This window comes from Hyla sarda, chromosome 2, assembly GCF_029499605.1.
Source record: "Hyla sarda isolate aHylSar1 chromosome 2, aHylSar1.hap1, whole genome shotgun sequence".
NCBI lineage: Eukaryota > Metazoa > Chordata > Amphibia > Anura > Hylidae > Hyla > Hyla sarda.
In genome coordinates, this window is record NC_079190.1 from 265,957,598 (window position 1) to 265,980,772 (window position 23,175).

The 23,175-nt window shown below is 38.9% G+C and overlaps 1 protein-coding gene across 1 annotated transcript in view; it reads right to left on the reverse strand.

Moving 5' to 3' along the window:
- Window positions 1-780: 780 nt before the first annotated feature.
- The window catches only part of FHL3 (four and a half LIM domains 3), a 62,527-nt gene continuing 40,132 nt past the window's right edge, over window positions 781-23,175 (reverse strand). Inside the window, exons 2-6 of the mRNA XM_056557119.1 lie at window positions 7,129-7,297; window positions 6,429-6,603; window positions 3,150-3,319; window positions 2,357-2,543; window positions 781-1,273 (exon numbers count right to left, since the gene is read on the reverse strand). Coding sequence (XP_056413094.1) covers window positions 1,122-1,273; window positions 2,357-2,543; window positions 3,150-3,319; window positions 6,429-6,603; window positions 7,129-7,284 — 840 coding nt within the window. The 5' untranslated portion in view covers window positions 7,285-7,297 and the 3' untranslated portion in view covers window positions 781-1,121. The remainder of the gene's footprint in view (window positions 1,274-2,356; window positions 2,544-3,149; window positions 3,320-6,428; window positions 6,604-7,128; window positions 7,298-23,175) is intronic.

Sequence of the window (23,175 nt, forward strand, 5' to 3'; positions counted from 1 at the left end):
CCACATCTAGTTTTGGCTTCAAAATTGCACTGTGTAAGAGCACCCTCACACAATGCAATGCCGCATGAAAAATGTATGCAGTCTTTAGTTACCCAGTGTAGCCAACGTCTGATTCAATACATGGTACAGTTATAAAAAAAAAAAACACAATTCACCGGAAACTTAAAACCAGGAGGGACTTACAATTCAATCCTGGTAAGTGAATTAAAAAAGAAAAAAAAATCCTAAAAGGAGTATAAGACACAGCATATGTGCTTTATATTATCTAAATCATTGTGATCCACACCTGGTTTTGGCTTCAAGTGAGCATCAAAAAATCTGAATATAAACTGTGTAAGAGCACCCTGTAAGAGTACTTACAACAGTCTATAAAGTGTTGTTCCTTGGAGTATTAGGAAGTCACAATTGCAATGCAGCATTTCTGCTGCAGAGTTCACTATTGCTTGAGAATTATCGATGTAGTACTGGTAGTGCTATAAAAGGCATTTCATATTACAGTCCAGAAATGTCATCAATGAACAAATACATTCTTACAATTTTGGGTCAGCCCCATTTAAAAAAAAATTTGCAGACAATATAAATTTGTCTCCAAGCAGAGGAGCCACGACATAAAAATATTACTAGTATTGAGTAATGTCCAACGTGGACTACTTCTATAAATATGCAGTGATCTGTGGTTTTCTAAATGGACAACTACTTGATTCTACCAATTCTTCAGTTCAGTTTATGTACAAAAAATATGTGCATTAACAAGAAAAAGCTACACCAAAGTCAGCCAAGTCTTAAGATTTTTTTTTTATTATACAATGATTTTAAATTTTTATACAACAAGAATAAGAATACTTAAATTACAAAACATGTCTTGTAACTGCTGAAAAATACTTGCGCTATTTGCTGCAAAATCCAAACTCAAGGAGCCAATGCACTCCAGCAATGAAAAAAGTTAGGCAAAACAGACGTATACTGAAGTGTCAAACGCTGTTATAAGGACACAAAAATTACTGTGCAGTCCACAAGCCTGTTATGAGGGGATAAAGCCTGTAGCTCCATAGGTTTACATTGATTCCTGACAAATGAAGGGGTACACAGTGGTGCAGCTATATGGTATCCACTTGAGAAGTTTATAGGTCACTGTTGCAGTCACGGCACAAAATGTCCTCATTATCTGGAATAAATCCTTTCCCTACCAGGGAGCATGAGCATCGGGAGCAGTTGAAGCAGTTGTGATGCCAGTGTTTGTCTTCAAAGGAGACATACTTACCGCCACCAAAACCTAAAACAGAATAAAAAAAATAGTTATAAAAAGACAGAGAGTGATCTTCCACAATGTCACAGCTTTTTCATCTTTCTGAATGCACTATTCTCAGGATAATCATGCAATAGATAACATTATTTAACTATAATGTAAGGTGGCCATACCAGTTCAGTAGCTGTTGGATGAATGCTCATGCCACTTGACCCCACATGTGTGGCAGCAACTTATTCCCCTCTTCCCACTAAACACACATCCGCTGGAAGCTTATCCCCAGAGGGTGCAAAGTAACTGGCTCTCCTCCAGTAGACGATGTAAAAAGAGTCAAAGGAGGACAAAGTCAGGAGGTCCCTATACACGTAGGATAGTTGGTGGGTCCTGCCAAAAACAGCAGGTTCATCTAACCTTTCCCTAAAGTGTATGGGAGCCTTTACTTAAAGGGGTACTCCGCCCCAGGACATCTTATCCTATCTTATCCTATATTTCCTATCCAAAGGATGGAGGATAAGATGTCTGATCGCAGTCGCTCATCTCTGATGTCTGAACTGTGGTCGCTCATCACCCCCCTCCCATAGACATGAATGGAGCGATGTCACGACCACGGCTGCCCAAACCCAGCATTCTGAACAAAGATGTATAGAAATTGCTGTCGTTTTGGCCGCTGTGATTCTTTGGAGAGAGGATAAGATTTCTAAGTGTGGAGTACCTCTTTAAGTAGGGGGTACCTGACGAAGGAAATAGTCCACATTTATAAAAGGGAATCTGTTGGCAGATTGAGCTATCAAAACTGTTGACATCCCGTTAACGTCATAGTGGAGGGGAGTGAAATGATGCCTCCAGTACTGAGAAAAAAGTTGTTTTGTGCAACGTTTATCTCAGTCATGCAGCGTACCTAAGGTTTCATTCCACTTTTCTCCACCAAGAGTTTATGCGGCTGCTAGCAGTTTTAGTAGCTCCAAACTGCTGACTGATTACCTTTAAGAATTTCGCACCAGTATTTGGTGTAAACTGTGCCACAAATTACCCAAAAATGTATTTTCACCTCATATAGTTTGCATTGTCCTTGACTATGGCTTACTCATAAACGTATCTATTATAAAATACCTGTGATAGGTTTAGTACATCCAAAGCATTTTTTGGCATATAAATTTCCAAAACACTTGATACAGTAAGGCTTCTCATCCTGCGAGGTAAACTGCTGACCAGCCAACTGGGTCTTACACCCAGTACAGACAAAACATTCCTTGTGCCATGGCTCATCCCGGTAGGTTATGCCTCCTTTAGTCAGTGACTGCAAAGTAAATGACTAGGTTATTGATTAGAAACAATTGACACAGCAATGTAGCCAGCATCATTTTGATCCCTGGTGCATTAAGATTTTGTACGCACTCCAGAAGTGGAAGTAAAATGATCCTAAAATGTTGCACAAACCAAATGTTAACATTATCTCTCAATTACAGTAACCAAGGGTGCCATAATAAACAGAAGAAGAAGAGAGCAACAGAAAATAAGGAGAAACAAAAAAAGCCAGAGAAAGGGAGAGCAAGAGACCCAGACATTCAATGAGTGCTTACACATAGAACTTCAAATATGGCAGATAAGGGGCAACTGAGGGGAGACCATTGCTACCGTGATCAAGCAGAATAACATATGGAATAACACAATATAATATAAATTCAAAATTAACTTCTAAGGCTTTGTATGACAATCATAATCATCTCTGGTGCATTAGGATATCCCAACACAACACATTTCTGTGTTGGGTTAACGCATTTAACCATGGCTATATCTGTATTACTATGAGGCACAAAATCAATTCAGATAACCCTAACAGAATATTCAGAACAAGATTAGTACTGGTGTATAAGACTTGTATGCTTGTGTTAACTTCTCTTACCTTTTTGCAATGTGTACAGCGAGGTGCAAACTTGCTCTCATAACATGGGATGCAATAATGGTCCTGCTTATCAGGAATAAATGAGCGAGAGCCAATGGGCTGTTTACAATTATTGCATATGAAACAATGCTCATGCCAGGTCTGTCCATTGTATTCCAATTTGCGTGATCCTACAGAATAAAGCATGAAAAAGATCACACATGTCCATACATATAATGCATCAAACAATAAAAAAAGTCTGCACTTAAAGTTATCAGTTGAAAGATAACTTAAGAAAATATGATCAAAATTACTTGTATAGTAAATTTTAAACAGACATACATTAATAGCATAGGGACAGGAATTTTAAAAGGAAACCGCTCTTAAATTCTTCAGCTCAGCCTTTATTTCTATTTCTTTGCTCTTCTGTAAACTCAAGTCATGGGAGTATAATTATTTGTTTTCTAGGAAAAAGTCCACATGGGCTTAAAGTATTTAAATATTTATATCTTGAAGAAGCCTTTAATCCTATTACTGCTGTCCCAAGAAGACTTCAGCTAAGAACCAAAGGCACAAACTAAGCTGTTCTGTATTTAATCCCAAAGAACGTAGCAGATAAAAAATAAATTAAAAAAAGCCCACTTGAATAAAAATATAGAGATCACAACCTAATAAACTAATAAAGTATCAACACAAACTAACACAAACTTATCCTCAAAATAAGTTATTTAATCCATTAAATTTGGTGGGATAAATCTGATTGTACACTTTTGGATGGCTGCCTGTGTGTGGGGTGGGGGTTACAGGCAGGTGGCTAGTAGACAAACTTAAAAAGAGTACCTGTCATTTGTAAAAAAAATTTTTTACATCCCCTCTTTATAACCACCCCCTCCTTCCTCCTGCCTTAATTATTACAATTCTTGCAATTTTTAAACCTTCTTTTGGCATGTTTCTACTGCTCGCTGTCAGTGAGCGCTGCGTTCTGGAGGGGGCATTCCCTGACAGGCACAACGGCATTCGAAGCCCAGCCCGGAAGGACTCCCCCCCCCCCCCCCCCCCCCTCTCTTTTCTATGCTGAGCTCACACTCAGGCGTGCAGCATAGAAGAGAAAACCAACTGCAACAAGTTGCTTCTCCCCTCCTCTCTGCATGTGTAACACAGAGAGGAGGGAGATTAGAGGGAAACAGTCATGCTGTTGTGCATATTGCTTGCTCCTGCCTGCTTGAATGACAGGGCAGAGAGCGAGTGCTGTGCTGAGCTCATTTCCGCCCACATTTTCTTGATTTAGGTCCTGCAGTGGCCGGGAGACAGGATCTAAAAGGGTGACCCCTGGTGGCTGCAATTTTAGGTCAGTTAAAACTATATAAAAGGGTTAATTATTTTTCAATAAAATACATTACAAATTTTTATTTTTCCATAGGACGAGATCTATAACATATAAAAAAAAAAATATTTGCAAATGACAGTGCCCATTTAAAAATAAAAGCTTACATTTGCACTAATCCTTCAAACTTTTCAGGATACATAGTTGTCTGTGTACATAGCCTTGTTTCTGACAATTATATTGATGTGGCATTTTTCACCAGTTTTTTGCTCTGTTTAGGGACCATCCAGCTACAGAATGCCCCCAGGACACCAAAGGAACTCATCTACATGTGACTACTTTTAGCTATATCTCAGCAACAATGCCAAGTACAGAGACACTGAAAACACCCATGTGATCTGTGCCCCCTGCATAAACCTCCAGTTCCAGCAGGCCAGTGCAGGTGATGCTGCTGTCAGTTTTCCTTTATTTAAATGTAATTTTTTTTTTATAATACTAGAATTTCTTTTGATTTTGGCAGCATGTACTCAAGTCACTAATAAATATATTAAAATGGAAAGAAGTTCCACATCATAACAGAATATCCTGACACATTGTCAAACACTTGCCGACGATTTGGCTCAGACACAATTAATGTAATACATGCCAAGTTTTTCTCAACATTGATTTATTTCCTTTTCTTGTGAAGTTTGCCTGAGCTCTTTTGTGGATTGCGATTAACTTAGATGCCAAATAGTACATCAGACCTTTCATAAAAAGAAATGCTAATCGATGTAGTAAATGACTATAGACTGGAAAAGAAAACCAGCCTTCTCTACATGCAATAGGCACTCTAGTCTATTTAAAGGAACACTTGGCAAAACTTATGGACAATGTTAAGTCTAAAGTAGGATCTGAGGGGACATGTACATGTCAAAAAGTTTGAAAAACCACCAGTGTCAAGGAAGATCACTTTGTTAAATACCCATTACGTTATTTAGTCCATTTAAAAACAGCCAACACCACACTAACCTTTACAAGTGACTACGTTTGGTGCATTTCTGAACATACACTATTATTTTGCAGGACTCACAGGCAAGGCCTCATGTACTTTGGAGTCCTGCTAAATAACTGTGTAAATTCTCAAATAGACCACAGTCACTACCATAGTCACTAGTAGACCTTTTTAGACATTGGATGTAATGTATACATAAAGGTCTGGTTAGAACCCCTCCTTTAACCCATTGATGTCACGAAAAGTCTTGTGATAAAAAGGCACAAAAAAAACAACATACTGACGGAAAAAATCTGCTGTTCCACCTTCTAGTTAAAAAAAAAAAAAAAAAAAAAAAAGGAGAACTTAAAGTGTAAATACTACATTATATGTTTCCCAAAATGTTATAGTCAAAAACTAGAACCTTACCCTTTAAAAATGTTTCTGCTCTCAGAATATGGCAACATAAAGTTTTATTCCATAAAACATTTATAAATGTGCAAATGCCACTTTTTTGTATGTGTACCCACCCTTAAAATACAGATATTTACACCATTTGAAAAACAAAACAAAAAAAAACAAACAATCTTTCGGAATGTAGCAGTGAAAAAACAAACAAACAAAGAGTCCCCCTCCAATTGTTAGTTATAACTGGGAGAAGCGTGTGGCAGTGCCCTTCACTCTCCACTGCAGTGCGCAGCCTGACTGATTACAGGGGACAGGCTCCATTATAGTGTCTGTAGCCTGTCTCCTACATTGAGTGAAGAGACAGGCAGCATACTTCACCTATTTCTAATGATTGGAGGGAACCTCAGTACTAGGATCCCGACCAATGCTAAATATACTGTAATATATTATATATTATATATATCTCAACATAACTAACATAATTAGGATAACTATATTTGTCATTAGTGCAGGTTTACTTGACAAATCTATTTGCAGACTTATTTTTCGGTCTTTTATTGCATAGTGAAAGAACATGCATCTCAATCCTGAGTACCTGGCATGACTGTCTTTTCACAGCTGACACACTTGGAGGAGAACTCATTGCAGTAACAGTCATTACACAGTAGTTCTTCGTCTTGGCACGTGAAGGGTTCATCAGCCAGAGATCGTTCACATCGGAAGCACCGGAAACAGTTCTCATGGTAATGACGATCTTCGTAATAGAGCTCCTATAGTCCATAGATACAAAGCGATTATAAGGCTACGTGTCCATATGTGAAAGGTAAAGACACACACACACACAAAACACTTGTCTCCTCTATAAATGTATCCAAGGTTTAACATTGTGAAATATTTGAAAAAGTCACAAAACATCAGTTACCTCTAGGTTTTTTCTTAGGGAGGGAACAGGATAGAAGATATTCCATTATAATAAAATTTTTATCCTAAATCACTACTTGCATGTAGCAAGAACTGGAAGCTGGATTTTGACTGAATCTATTTTGATTATTTACACAATCCTATTTTTGCTACTGTAAGCCTTATGATAATCGCTAGATGGAAATTACTTTTAGACCACTGGTTTCTAAACTTGACTAAATATGACCATCATGACAGTTTTTTTCTCTTATACATATACATTATACTGTACATAGATCCTAGCTAGGACTAGCAGTGAAAACTGGTCTCCACAAATATACTATGAAACCATTAAAGATAGCATGTTATACATTTTTTCAACAAGGTTGACATACCCTTGAATCGTGGCCAATAAGCTCTTTACATTCATCACATGTGTTGGCAAACAGGCTGTCGTAGCATGGTATACAGTAAGGACCTTCTTCCATTTGGATATACTTCCTTCCATACAAAGACTCCTTACAGCTATCACAGTCAAATGGTTCACTCATTTTTGTAGTGGTTCTGGGGGAAAAATAAACATGGTTAAAATCAGCACAGTTTACTTTTGTACTAAATTTTTCATAAAATATATGAACTACACTTTAAAAGGGAATGTCCATGGTCAAGTTGGCAGTTCCTGCTGAGATTTGTCTCAGAAGCATAAAGTAGTGGAGTGGGGGACCAGGTGATGTCAGATTGGGAGCTAGGGTATGAGAGTATGGCTTTTTTTTATTTTTACCACCCCAGCCATATATTAAAAATTTAATGTCCCCAGACATACTCACGCAATAGTAGCACTTTTATTTGGAGGTATAAATTACCTTAGTATATTGTAAAGCACAAGTCTGCCTTTTTTTTTCTGCCTAAAATTAAATAGGTCACATTTACTTACACTATATGATAAAAAGTAAGAGTTCAAGTGTTTTAGCCACATTGCAAACAGGACCATAAAATAATTCTCACAGCCATTAACTCTCTATAGATAAGGCTGGGTTAGGCGGATGCCCGGAAAATACTACCTACCTGAATGATTAGTGCTTACTAACCAGTGACACTAACCTCAATAAACTCCCTATGGATGAACTGAAACTTCTCAGCCATCAACATCATTGCCCGAACTACAAATTCTGACAGGCACATTCAAAAATCTTGTGGAAAACATGAATGAAAGGATTTAGGCCATTGCAGTCACTTCAGTGGACCCAGCTTCATACTAAAGCCTGTGGTTTTGATATGGAGTGCCTAACCAGCTCAAATGGGTGTGATGGACAAGTGTCAATCGTTTGGCTATATAATGTAATTTAGAGGGAAACAAAATTACACACAGGTAAAAGCAGGATATGCACATTTAGAGATCCTCTCTACCATTAAAGGGGTATTCCAAAAGAAATCATAGGCCGCAGGGGTTCCCCTTTGGATGTGTCTGGCCCCTCCAGTATCCTCTCTTCTCCCTGCTTCAAAGACTAGCGCTCTGTGCAGGACCAAAAAAAAAAAACGAAAACTTTTTTTATTTCTTTATAATTGGCAACTTTTGAGTTTCACAATACCAAACATGTGAAAAAATAGACAAAAAAAATCTTAAAGGAGGTGCGTTTGGAGAAGTGAAACAAAGAAAGTAAGCATTTAAAAAAGACTTGCCTAATGGTCTAGAAAGACACATTGGTTACTTCAACTGAATAGATAATATAGAAACGAGACTACAAAATACAAGTAGTCTTTAAGGGTATGGTAACATGTACTTAATATGCTATGGATCTCACACTGTAGATTTTTGCTATTTGTTTAAATCAATTAAATCTGCAGGATCAAATCCGCAATGTGAAATTTGCAGCGTGAGATCCAAACCAGATTAAGTATGTGTGAATTTACACTAAATATAAGGGACAAGTAGCCTTACTTAAAACTTTTAAAAAAAAGACTCACCTCCCTAAACTGAAGTAATCGTAAATAGCTTAAAAAGACGTGATTCCAAAGCTGCAATTTTTATTTCTACCCATTTGCAAATGTAGGAGTCTAAGTTGTCCTCTCCATGTTATCACTGACCTTCGTAGTCCTCCTTATGCCTCAGCATGCTCTGTCTTATAGCAGGGGAATGCAAGTGAGCAGAATGATACAAGTTAAAGATTTGGAATCAGTGTATTTAAGCCTGTTTACTAATATTTGAATAAAGGATATTTTGTATTATGCAAACAACATTAGAATGAGATAAAACTGCAGATTAGTTTTCTTCTTTCTGGAAGAAATCTCTTACATGAGTTAACCAGTTTCGTCCAAAATGAAGTAACCCATCTATAGACAGCTTTTAGTACAGAGCAGAGTACTGGTTGGCTGGAGAGAAGAAACAGAGTCAGTTTTGGAAGGCGCTTAGATAAGACACATTATAAGAAGTGATGTAGCAATTTTATAATAAATGGTTTCCCGTATGAGCAGTCTATTCATAGCACTAAAATAACCTTTGTTCTGCTAACAAGTCTTGGCCCTTGTGGTGCACTGATTCACTGGCACCTTATCAGTGTAGGTTATTTACACAAAAGGCTAGGAAAGCAGTCCATAAAAATATATTTGTCATACACAACAGAATCTTATCTTTTTCCAGGAGCAAAACTGAAAACCAAACATACCTCATCCCTTTCCCTTTTCAGTCAACAAAATAAAAACACTCCCTGCACCAAAGGAGTTTATATGGTAAAAGTCAATGTGGGTCTTTAGCTTGTCTAAATGCAAATGTACAAAGTGGGAGTTTATTAAGAATGGAATTACACACACTGATCATTATAAACGCCTTCTATCCTTAGATTTAGCAGATTTATTAACAGGCCCAAACTGCTCATATAAGTGAGTTAACTTGCTAAGGTACAATTTCCTTATAAGGTAACCAGCAACTAGTTTCATGCTATCCAAACAGCATGAAACACTGACAGGCTCCCTGTGTACAGTGGTGTGGGAATCATCCAGTTTTAGAGCCGATTGGAACAGGGGTCCCCCACCAGCCCTGAATGATAGATATCTTCATATATTTAATCAGAAACGACACAAGACAGACGGGAACTCTTAAATCAGGTACCCATTCCCACCCAGCTTTATAAATATGCTTACTCCGAATTGCTGGTTTTAGAGCTTTCAACAAAGTAATTTTTGTTTCACATACTCCAAGACCCAACCACCTAGATAACGTCACCAACAGTGGAGAACTCTGTAAATGTAGGAATCCTAGCATGCAAAAATAAACCTGGAAGATTGATCATGACTGTATTACCCTTCTGAACTAAGGTGAAAATATCCAACACCCAATCTGCTGGAACAGGCTCAATCATAGCTTCTAGTGCACTCTGCTAACTGTTGTAAGTTAAATATTTTACACTTGCTTGAAGTTGTTTACTGTTTAATAAGAACAGGGAAAAAAATTTAAAACAATGGCTTGTGTACAGCAAAATATGGCATGTGTGACCCTATCCTTAAAGGGGTATTTATAGAATTATCAAAAAGGTCAATTTTTGTGTCCTAGCACCAAAGGCTGTACTGTGGGCTGCGGATCTCCATGGACATGCCTGCGGCACGGGTGTTGAGCCCACTACAGTGACTGCTCGTTCTATTTAATATGTTTGAGCACTTTATCATATATTGTATTAGGTTTCTCCTATACACTTTAAAATATGTTATGTTATTTTATCTCTGTTATACCATTAAGAGCAGAGGAGCGGTGTAAGCCATGTGACCCTGCCTGCCCAATGAGAACCCCTAAATTGTCAGGTATATAGTGTAGTGGGGGAGGAGTTGCCCCAGTGGAGTCTAAGACCAGTCTAGCCCTACTGTTAATGCTGAGCACAAGTGTGGCAAAGGAGTGAAGTTGTGTGGAGAAACTCTAAGGGAAGTCAAGAACAATTCTCATCTCAAGTCTTATCCAGCCATTCTACAAGTGATCCCCCATACAGTGGAAAGTCACGCCCTGGCAGAGAAAGTAACAGGACCTTGTCAAGAACCCTAGCCGGCCTGGAAAATCTTTAGTCTCATATGAAGTCAGTATTAATCAATTGGGTGAAAAGTAACAAGTCCCAGCAAGGCAACAGGGCTCCTAAAGGGTTACACTGCATCCTCTTCACTCTGCTCTATACTGTCTGCGTTTAATAACATCTGCACCCTGCTCAGTAAAAGGCAGTTATCCGAAACCCGAAGTCTGTGTATTTCTTTACTTCCCGTTTCTGGCCCAGGAGAAGCTGTCTCCAACCTAGGAACGTGTAAAGGCTAACGGTGCCCTGGCGTCACAAAGTGATCAGGTATTCCTTGCACCCCTGTCACCACACAACTGGTGTTAAAAAGTTATACAGATTTGTAAATTATCTTTACCACCCGTGTATGTGCCACCTCCCCCCTCCGCCCATTATGTGTATATACCATATGGACAAGGGTTATCTTTAAGCAAAAACCCATTTAAGCCTTCAGAAGGCAAAATTGTGCTTTATATAAGAGGTAAAATTAGGAAGATACACGTGAGATTGGGTATGCATACCTCACTACAGGTGATTTCATGAGAGGCCTAGAGTGACAAATTCATCCCCTGCTTTCATCAAATGGTAAAAAGACAAACATTATGTCACCAGGCTACAATTAAAATCAGCGTTCGGATTCCTGGCAGGTAAAAACAGCTCATGTAATGGGACATTCAGTGTGTAACTTCTCAGAAAGAGTTACAAAAATACAAAGCTCTTTCTCCAGAAGCAAGCAATGAGGTCATACACCCAACATGATCAGTCAGGTCCTTTAATGTGCTAGCAGACGCTTATTTTCTCATCTTCAGTTATCAGTATGATTCCAATGTTTCTTAAATGTAAATTGTAGTAGCTAAACAAAAAGAACTAAAAAGAACTAAAAAAAGAACTTTCAAAATAAATGAACATAGCAAATATATTACAATGAATGAATGCAAGTCTACTTCTCAGAAAACTAACACACACCAACAGAATTTTGTTTAAACACTATAAAATAAGTTACAATAATTCACACAAGCACAACCAACATCCACCCTCTGACTACAAAAAATGGGAAAAAGTCCTCTATTTTAAAGGGGTTATCCACCATAAGGTGTATTTAGTCTGTACCTGGCAGACAGTAATGGACATGCTTAGGAAGGATCTGCGCTGGTCTTGGGGCTAAATGGCTATGCTGTGAGATTACCATAACACTGTGGCTAGCTTTTTGTGAACTTTTATTTCCTGTTTTCAGTTTTCTTGTTCACCTACAAATCCCATGATTCCATTTTCCTCCTTCCCACACATCAGCCACCCCACCCATTGAAACATAAATGAGCTGCAGACCTGTGGTTTTCAATCAGGGTGCCTCCAGCTGTTGCATTACTTGCAGATTGCTCTCTCCACCCATTGAAGCAGACAGGCTCCCTGTCATCAGCTGACTAGTGAGTCAGATCTCGACCGCATTGCAAGCTGGGAAAAATCTGAGACAGCAGTCATTTTGTATGCTGTTAAATCTAAATATTGGGGTGAAAATCACATAAGAATTGTGAGAAAACCGTCACACACAGGTAAAGACACTATATTATGAACTACACTAACTGTACAGCCCCTGTAGCATAGTCAAATAAAAAAAAATCCTGGAATACCCCTTTAATAGACAGCGGGGATCCAGGGGCAAGGATAAAAGTCAACCAGCCACTCATAAACCAAGTAAGTTGATGGTCCAGAAAAGCCATATGGACCTTTAAAGAAGGACAGAAGGTTATTTGTCAAGTGATCAAATGTGCAAATACTTGGCATAACTGCATGGAGTTAGAATGCTTATAGGCAGTGTTTAGCTCTGTTGTATCATGATTGCATTCCATATAGTTTTTCTTTGCTTCTGCTGGATAGAATACAGTGTAAGGACTCTTTAACCCCTTGGGGACCAAGGGTTTTTCCCATTTTTGCACTTTCGTTTTTTCCTCCTCACCTTTTCAATTTTGCACCTAAAAATCCATATGATGGCTTTTTTTTTTACACCACCAATTTTACTTTGTAATGACATCAGTAATTTTACCCAAAAATCTACAGCAAAACGAAAAAAAAAAAAATAAATAATCATTGTGCGACAAAATTGAAGAAAAAACTGCATTTTGTAACTTTTGGGGGCTTCCGTTTCTACATAGTACAATTTTTGGTAAAAATGACACCTTATGTTTATCCTGTAGGTCCATATGTTCAAAATGATACCCTACTTATATAGGTTTGATTTTGTTGTACTTCTGGAAAAAATCATAACTACATGCAGGAAAATTAAAATGTTTAAAATTGCCCTTTTCTGACCCCTATAACTTTAATTTTTCGGTGTATGGGGCGGTATGAGTGCTCCTTTTTTACGCAGTGATCTGAAGTTTTTCGAGGTACCATTTTTGTATTGAGCGGACTTTTTGATCGCTTTTAATTCATTTTTTCATTATATAAAAAGTGAGCAAAAATACACTATTGACCGTGCGGTTTAATTAGAGATATATTTTAATAATTCTGACATTTGCGCACGCGGCGATACCACATGTTTATTTTAATTTTTATTTACACTTTTTTTAATGGGAAAAGGGGGGTGATTCAAACTTTTATTAGGGAAGGGGTTAAACGATCTTTATAAAAAGAATGTTCACACTTTTTTTGTAGTGTTATAGCTCCCATAGGGGGCTATGACACTACACACACTGATCCTTTACACTGATCACTGCAAAGCTATAGCTTTGCATTGATCAGTGTTATTGGCGCTTGACTGCTCCTGCCTGGATCTCGGGCATGGAGCAGTCATTTGGCAATCGGATGCGCAAGAGGCAGGTAAGGCACCCTCCTGCTGCGTCCTAGCTGATAAGGACTTTGCAATTTCATTGCGATGATCCCGATCAGCCCAACTGAGCTGCTGGGAGCATTTTAGTTTTGCTTTAGCCGCAGCGATCAGCTTTGAACGCCGCGGCTAAAGGGTTAATAGCGCGCGGCACCACGATCAGTGCCATGCGCTATTAGCCACGGGTCCCGGCCGGGCCCGACCCGCTATGAGGAGTTATAGAATGGGAGGGGGATAAGGGCATACAGGTACGCCCTTGGCCCCCAAGAGGTTAAAGGGGTGCTCTGGTACCCCCCCCCCCCCCCTTTTTTTTTTTTTTTTTTTTTTTTTTTTTTTTTTTTTATAAACTGGTGCCAGAAAGTTAAACAGATTTGTAAATTACTTCTATTAAAAAAATCTTAATCCTTCCACTACTTATTAGCTGCTGAATACTACATAGGAAATTATTTTCTTTTTGGAGCACAGAGCTCTCTGCTGACATCACGAGCACAGTGCTCTCTGCTGACTTCTCTGTCCATTTTAAGAACTGACCAGAATAGGAGAAAATCCCCATAGCAAACTTATGCTGCTATGAACAGAGAGCACTATGGGGATTTTCTCCTATTCTGGACAGTTCTTAAAATGGACAGAGAAGTCAGCAGAGAGCACTGTGCTCGTGATGTCAGCAGAGAGCTCTGTGCTCCAAAAAGAAAATTATTTCCTCTGTAGTATTCAGCAGCTAATAAGTACTGAAATGATTACGATTTTTTAATAGAAGTAATTTACAAATCTGTTTAACTTTCTGGCACCAGTTGATTTAAAAAAAAAATGTTGCTGACAACAGTAAAATATTAGTGGCAGAATTTCATAACTGTCTGCTGCCGTATTCCTGCCATACCCAGTTCATTTTAAATAAGCCAAAGTCAGCTAGTGACTCTAGTCAGGTTATTTTCTGGCTGTATCCAGCTCTTGTCCTGGACTGAAAACTGTGGTCTGCTGCAGTTTTCAGTCCTGGTGAAAACATTAGTCAACTGGAGTCACTGGCTGACTCCGTTTTACTCCTTATAATGAATGGGGAATTTCAGCAGGCGGTTTTGAAATTCTCCTGCTGGATCGGACTGCATAGATCATGGCAGATCCCTGCAACTATTCTGTTCATCTGAAATAGTTTAGTCATCTGAAGTTGTTTATAAATATGTTAGCAGTGCAAAAATATAATAGTATAGACGTGATAAACCTACTAGCCACCAGAATCTGATGCACTATATATACACTTTTATATCATGTTTTTTTATTGGTTTATTTCTACCTTTTTACCCATATCGGGCATCCCACAGGGAATAGTTTTCTTGGTCGCCCCCTTGGGACAGATGCTATACAGTGGAAACTATAGTTCAGTTTGCATATATGCTTGTTATTGGTCATTTTTCTAGCGCTACAGCTGGAGGATGAATGAAGTGAAAAAGTGCAGCAATCCACATGCCTTTTGACAAGAACTGTGCAACAGTGGGTCTTAATGTTTGAGTGGAATATGTGAGTAAAGTAAAATGGCTTGCAATAAATAGACTGCACATGAGATTTACTAAAACTCAAGTTGGTAATGGTTATAAATGAGTTATGCCTTTTGTAGAGGTTAACTACAAACTGGATTGCATTGAAGTCCATAGTTCTATTACCAATACAGGTTACCTTATAGGTATCCATGAAACACGTATTAAGCACCTTAGAGGCTATAATGTAAATATCAATATGAGTGATATAGAAAACAGGTGCACGCAAAACTTGATATGGAACATGTGTATATTATGAAGACATATTACGTACTAGTTCACAAGAGATGGCTCTTTCCAGCACTGAAACATTGGCAATAACTTATGTGGAAAAGCTAATATGAAGTATAGAGCAGTGGGGGGAGGGGACAAATTAAAATCTATTCATAAGACTACATGCACCTGAATGCAGAAAGAACCACAGCTTATGAGGTTTTAAAATTGAAAAAAGCTGCAACCAATTGTGGATATCCCACAGGATCCATGAATCTTCCTGCACCATTGAAAACCATTCTGGTTTATTGCCAATAATATCTTTTTCCTGGAGCCTCTTGTTGCTGCTAGCTGTAAAGGCAGATGGTGTCCGGCAATGACATAATCGCTACAAACTGTGGACAGCACTACAAGAACATGGTGGTATATAAGTAACAAATACGGTACTTTTTTCCAGGGCTGCTGGACAAACCTTTACTATTTATTTACATATACCGTACGATATGTGCATGGTACAGAGGCAGATACAAGTCCCAAGTGTTTTAGCTGATGTGGCATACGCGAGTTTTTATCCATACCGATTTGTAATTCCACTTTTAAAATATTTTGTAATTCTGCCTAGATTTCTCATGATTCCTCTGGCTTTGCAGCGAGAAGGCATGGAGTCTCATCCCTGGATTTCTTTAATAAAACTAACCTTAATACCTGGCTAGACTTCAGAAGCCAGCAGCCTAAACTGCTGAGACTCATAAATTGGTTGGTGTCCGTTCACATTACATACAGTTTTATTCCAACTTTTTTTGAGAAACACTGTCATGAGGAGAAAGAGATTTGACCTATAATCACAAATTAGGTGTTTTATGAAGAACTGAATCTTTCAGGCTGTGTTCATGTGTTGAATTTAACTGCATTTTTCATACATTTTTACCATGTTTTTGCTGCAATTTCTAAAATCATGAAGACTACAGTTTTACTGTAATGTATAAAATTTGGGTAAACACACAGCAAAAATGCAACTTGTGAACACAGCCTCAGGGGAGGGGTATCACTACTATACAGACCCCTCCCAGCATACAGATGAAGCTGGGAGGGGTCTGACAGGTAATTATGTAATTCTGTTGTTCACAGAAGGTCAGCTGACCCAGAACAGACCACTTCCTGAGACACAAAGGCATGACATTTTCTGGTGATCTGAATGCTGGCCACATGACCCAGGACAGTAATGAAACGCATGGATGCCGCTGTGCTGTATTAAAACAGGTGACACAGTCGAAATAGTAATGTGAGTGTGCATTATATGGGCAAAAAAGTGCTTCTTCTGGAGTGCTTTTGGCTCCGATTTGCCAATATAACTTTTGATTCCATAGGAGTGCAATGGCTTGTTTTTTCGAGCAACTAGATAAAACAAGGGTGTACATACCAAAGAGGCAACACATGTGGCCTTTAAAAAAAGAGGTGGTTTAATTATGATTGACCCTATGCCCTTAAAAGGGATTTGCCCACAAATACAGGTTATTCCAGAAGTCAGTCTCCAGAACAGGGAACAAAGTCTCCCCTGTGAACCGAGCAGCAGTCACCTTTGTGCACCAATCCATTCATTCTTTATGGGAGAAACAGAAGATAGCCAAATGCTATAATTGTCCGTTCAAATAGAGAACTATTGGAGTGGCGATGCTCATGCGCGCCGACATCACCATTCTCAAAAGAGGCTTGGTTTCTTGTTCTCAGAGAAGACTATTTTCACCATTCTAGAGATCATAGGGGATAACTTGTATTTGTGGACAAGTTCCTTTAAAGAGGTTATCCAGGATTAGAAAAATAGAACAGATTTCTTCAAAAACAGCACCACATCTTGCCAAGTTGTAATACCACATACAACATCAGGACAAGTGTAATGTGGTTTTGGAAGAAATTAGCTCTGTTTTAGATTAACTGCTATATGGCTAGGATCTATGGAGAATTCCGCTGTCCCGAGAAAATACATTCTTAGCATTCAAAGGGTGGGAAATTAGCCCAAGAAGGGCTTAACTGAAAGTGGCCCAACACACAAGTATCGACTAACCATCTAATGTGTATGGTGACCTCCTCACTAACCTGATGGCAGAAATCTGCAGAGAAAAGGATCAGGTGTACTGGATGGATGAACTGTGATGCTTTTGTGCATTGGGAGGTTAGCCACTTCTAGGAGGAGTTTAGTAGCAGAGTATATGGACCAGGGGCCTTTTTCTGCTGGCAATCTTTTAGGTTTTCCCTCCTCTACTCAGAACAGTCTGAAATGGCAAAACCCAGCATCATAAAGGGAGGCCTGGTTAGACCTTTGCTCTGCCACACCTTCTTCATGTCAAGCCTATTATATGATATTGAATTAACCTAAAAGCTCAAATAAACACAGTCAATATAAATTATTTTTCAGGTTGACCAATGGTTAATAATTAGATATAATTTTTTTTTGAAAGTTATGCCAAAACTTTAGAGAATTTACAGTATCTGAGGAAATTGTGAAATTACTTTGTCCATCTATAGATCTAGTAAAAAGAAACTATTAGTCAGCTTTCTGTACAGTAACGTGTGAGGCATGCAGGACTTTCCAATCTCTCCTAAGGATATGTATGAGTGACTGGTGCCTATTGACACAGAGGTATGGGTAGGACAATCTGTCTGCTTACGGAAGCAAAAAGATAATGGGGAACCACCCTGTCTGCATCAAGTCCCTAAAATCATTAGAACATCTGAAACTGGCCAGAAGGCAAAAGAACAGACATCTATCAGACTGCACTGGTAGAGAAACCCTATGTGAATAAGTCTCTGTTGTAACTGTGTTAAGTCTTATCTCTGTTTCAGTTGATGACCTGTCCAGCTTTGACAGAGACCAAGAGTGTGTCTAGTAGCACAGATGTATCCATATCAACCAATGACAAATACTAACTAAACAGCTTACATGAAAAATTTAGAGATCCTGCAGGTGTACAACAGTATATAAAAAATAAAAGCATGCCATGACACATCATTGAGAATTGTAAAAAAGCATACTTACCATTAGTTGCAATTGTTGGTCACTGTCCTGCAAGTGAGATCTTGTAAGGGGTATGGTTTATGTAGTAGTCTTAAAAAAGGGGAACTTACTCTATCCAAATGTCATATGAGAGAATAAATGCCTGGAGCGGTTGGTGGTCTTCTCCTAATAATATATACTTCTAAGATCCACTGGGTGGTAAATAGTTATTTTGAGCTTGTGGGGCACAAAGTCATCTGAAAATCCAGTTTGTAAACTGCGGCAGATTTACACAGATTAACACCTGCCGCAGAATACAGTAGCAGGCAAGTGGGTGAGACTTTACACCTCTCATTGACACGTGGTGGTAGTTTTATACATGGAAACGAATGTGTGGTGGGAATTTTTACATCCACAGCATGTCACTTCTGTTGTGGAAAGAGCATGGATACGTTAGCAATTCTTCCTATTAAATTTGAGGGAGATGGGGAAAAAAAATCTACAATTACTGTAATGATAGGGATTCTGCATCATATTACCTGAGGATTTGCAGCAAGAAGTGCAACAGCAGATTCCAAAACCAGAGATATTTTTATTCTGAAGGAAAAGCCACACTGAAACCTACCAGATTTGTCTTGCACGTTTCCCTGCAGAGTGTTTGTGGGTTTATTGTGGACATTAGTGAGAACAAGAAAGAACTAGAATAAAAATTTGCCAGACTAGAAGTCTACTGAAACCATTCCTCATGAGCAGTCATGTTTAATGATGTGCATACAGAGCGAGGCGTGCCAAAAACATATGGGATGTAAAACTAACTTCCCCTCTCTGGCATGAAGTCACTGCAAGAAAAAATTCTATAAATTTGGCAGAAAACAGGAAAGAGCTTCTAAATTGAGGGGTTGCATGCAAACTCTGGATGAATCAGTTGTCAGCATTATTTATGGCAGGTGGGACAAACTCTCCATCCCCATTTGGAAATACCACACTGACAACACAACGATGTGGATGGAAGTGGTCAGAAAAGAGACGTGTGGCAATACACTTCTACCAGCTACAAACAACTGTCTGAGATCATATAGATTAAACTTATATCCAGGGAAAAATAAGTCTACAGGGTCCTAGTTTATGATAGACAACAGCAATTTAAAACAGTACTTAGAATGGTAAATCACTAGACAGTATAATCTTAAATGGGCACTATCAGATTCATAAACTTTTTATATGTTGTACATCTTGGCAAAACATTAAAAACTGTTCTAATATTCTTCATAAGAAAAAAATCATTTTTATAGAAATCATGGCTTTGTCCAAGCTGAATCACAGGCATGGACAAAGTCCAGTAAGTGAGGGTGGGCTAGCACTTCTCTGTGCTCTCTCCTGTCTGATAGGACAGGAGAGAGCACAAAGGAGTGCTATCAGACAGGAGAGAGCACAAAGGAGTGCTATCAGACAGGAGAGAGCACAGAGGAGTGCTATCAGACAGGAGAGAGCACAGAGGAGTGCTATCAGACAGGAGAAAGCACAGAGGAGTGCTATCAGACAGGAGAAAGCACAGAGGAGTGCTATCAGACAGGAGAAAGCACAGAGGAGTGCTATCAGACAGGAGAAAGCACAGAGGAGTGCTATTAGACAGGAGAAAGCACAGAGGAGTGCTATCAGACAATAGAGCCCAGAGGAGTCCTATCAGGCAGGAGAGAGCCCAGAGGAGTGCTATCAGGCAGGAGAAAGCACAGAGGAGTGCTAGCCCACCTTCATTTACTGGACTTTGTCCATGCCTGTGCTTCAGTATGGGCAAATCCATAATTTTATAAGTCATGATTTCTATAAATATAAAATATATTTTTTTTTATGAAGTATATTAGAAAGGTTAAAGTTATGCCAAAATGTACAACATATCAACAATTTTTGTATCTGACAGTGCCCAGTTAAGGTTGGCATACACCTTCAACAGCTGTAGGCTGAACACCTGAACTTTTGGATCCTTCTCGGATATTGGAGGTGGGTAGAGAAACTGGGCCAGCCAAAGTTGCCATGTTCAGCTGACTTTTTACTAATGTGTATGGGCATCATCAGAAAGCAGTCAGCTGAGCATTTGCTTGGCCAATAGCTATTCATCTAGGCCCCTCCTCCCAATACATGTGCACACTCTGCTCAGTCAAGTGTGCATGTGTTCTGAATAGGGAGAGGAATAATTTATTGCCAGAAACCTTGGACGTGCTTATGTCTCCTGTGAGAACAAAGGATATGGCATGTTGAAATCCAACATACCGAATACTTTTTTCCACTAACATCTGCCATTAGGAAAGAGAAGGGACACACCCATACACTGATCCACTTCTGAGGTAGTCGGAGGGCTTACCTCTCCACGGCAGCTGCTGGGCTGTGAATGATAAAGCTTGGTAGGACCAGGCTTTATCAATCAAGCACAGAGCACACAGATCAATGTGGTTCTATGGAACCATATTGATCTGTTTGAGGTATCAAATTATTCCTCCTAAAAGTCCTCTAAGGGGACTAAAAGTGTAAAAAAAAAAAAAAATTAAGTTTACAAAAACACACATTAACCCCTTCATTATTAAATGACCCCCATTTCCCAAATTCCATATAAAAATATATAAACATAATAAAAACAAACATATGTGGTATTGCCGCATCCGCAAAATGTCCAAACTATAAAAATATAAGGCTAATGAAACCGCACGGTCATTGGCATACAAAAAAATACCAAAGTCCAAAATTGCATATTTTTGGTCACTTTCTATACCCTAAATTTTTTTTTATAAAAAACGATCAAAAAAGGTCCCATCAAAAATGGTACCGAGGAAAACTTCAGATCATGGCGCAAAAAATTAGCCCTCACACATTCCCATAAATGGTAAAATTAAAAAGTTATAGAGGTCAGAATAGGACATTTTTTACCTACTAATTTTCGTGCATAAAGTTATAATTTTTTAACAGAAGTAAAACAAAATCAAACCTATATAAAGTTGGGTATCATTTTCATCGTATGGACCTACAGAATAAAGATAAGGTGTCATTTTTGTCAAAAAGTCCACTGCGTAGAAACGAAAGCCCCTAAAATTTACAAAAAGCTGTTTTTTCCCCCCTCATTTTAGGCCTACAAATATTTTTTTTCTGGTTTCGCCGTACATTTTGTGGTGAAATGATTGATGTCATTACAAAGTAAAATTGGTGGCGCAAAAAACAAGCCCTCATATGGGTGGTCCTTAAGGGGTTAAACCAACAAACTACTCCTTAGGCTAGGTTCAGACTACGGAATTTCCGACAGAAATTCTGCTTGCTAAAAAGTACATGTGAGTCAATGGGATTACCGTGCACCTGTTCATACTTCGGATTTTTTGACTCGGAATTTGCGTGTCTAATTTCCGCTAGAAAATTTTCGCATGAAGAAAGGAGGTGCTCTTTCTTCAGACGGATTTTCGCAGCAGAATCCCATTAACTTCAATGGGACTCTCATTTCCATGGGATTTTTGTTCAAACGCGGAATGTAGGCAGATTGAAAGCGGATTACATGCGGAAAATCCATACGGATTTGAGTCAGAAATTTAAATATGATCAGCCCACTGGTTCTTGGACTAGCCCACATTGAAAAAAATTGACTGACCTGGTTTGGGTCATGTGATCACATGGTCCAAAAAGGGGCTGAACTTGGCTCTTAGCACTCCCACTGTTTTCTGCTTGTAATTGAAGCGGAAATTTAAGGCGGATTTGGTGGCGACATTTCCGTGCGAAATAGCGGCGGATTACTTACAGAAATGACAAAATTACGCATGAAACTGAAAAAACGCCTTTGGTCGCGGAAAATTTTGCAGGCAGACAGTCGGAAATTCCGTAGTCTGAACCTAGCCTTAATGCTGATCTTCATGGTTCATGTAGTCTCTGATCAGTGGTTAGGAGAGTGAGTCACTACGACACATCAACACTAGGGACCCAGTACTTCAAGTTGATGTGCTGGACATTGAAAACCATGACGCATGTGCCTGATAAAACCCTAGTGTTAGCTGGATTGTAAACTCACTCTGCCAAGCTAACAATAGCAGATTCCAGGAAAAATTCTGCATTTTTATAGGCAAGAAAAAAAAATCCTTTGTGCTGTGGAAATGATAGACTGAGACTTCTATTACCTCCTGCCTCATAAACTAAAAGTATTTTCTGGCAGGCTGTTAAATCTTTCAGCTGCAGTTTGGGTTCCAACTGTTCTAAACTGCTAAACTGGGCTTATCAGACACTACACCGAGAACACAAGCGATACTATGTACCCAGAATGACCGGAAGGGAAGTAATCTCCAAATCCGTAGTGAGAACCTTGTAGGAAAATGTCTTTACTGATAAACTTCTTTACCAGGCACAAATGAGTTAATATAAATTCTTGAGAAAGCAAATTATATAGGCTTGGTTGCTGTTCCAGCTGTGTCAGGATGAACCAGATGACATCATTGACCACAAGATGAAGCTAGACTAAATACCTACTTCTCAACGCTACCCTTTTTAGGTTTCACAAGCCTAGCATCAGCAAAAGCCCAGACACCCTCTCTGAGATGAGAGAGGCACCTACTGTAATTACAGACTCCCCCACCTCTCACCCAACACAAGGAAAGGAAAAACAAACTGTTTCATTAGCTAAATGCCAGTCTTAAAAGGCATGGTGGAAGCCAAGACGACTCTAAACATTATTATTTGTTCCCTACAGGCAGCTTACATGAATCATGGTGCCAATACTGAGAACCATGCTGCTGGTTCAGTACTACAGTTACAAGAATCCTTGTCTAGTCCTTATCATAGGACAGTGATTAAAAGCAACATGTGGCTACCCTTTAACCCCTTAAGGACCAAGC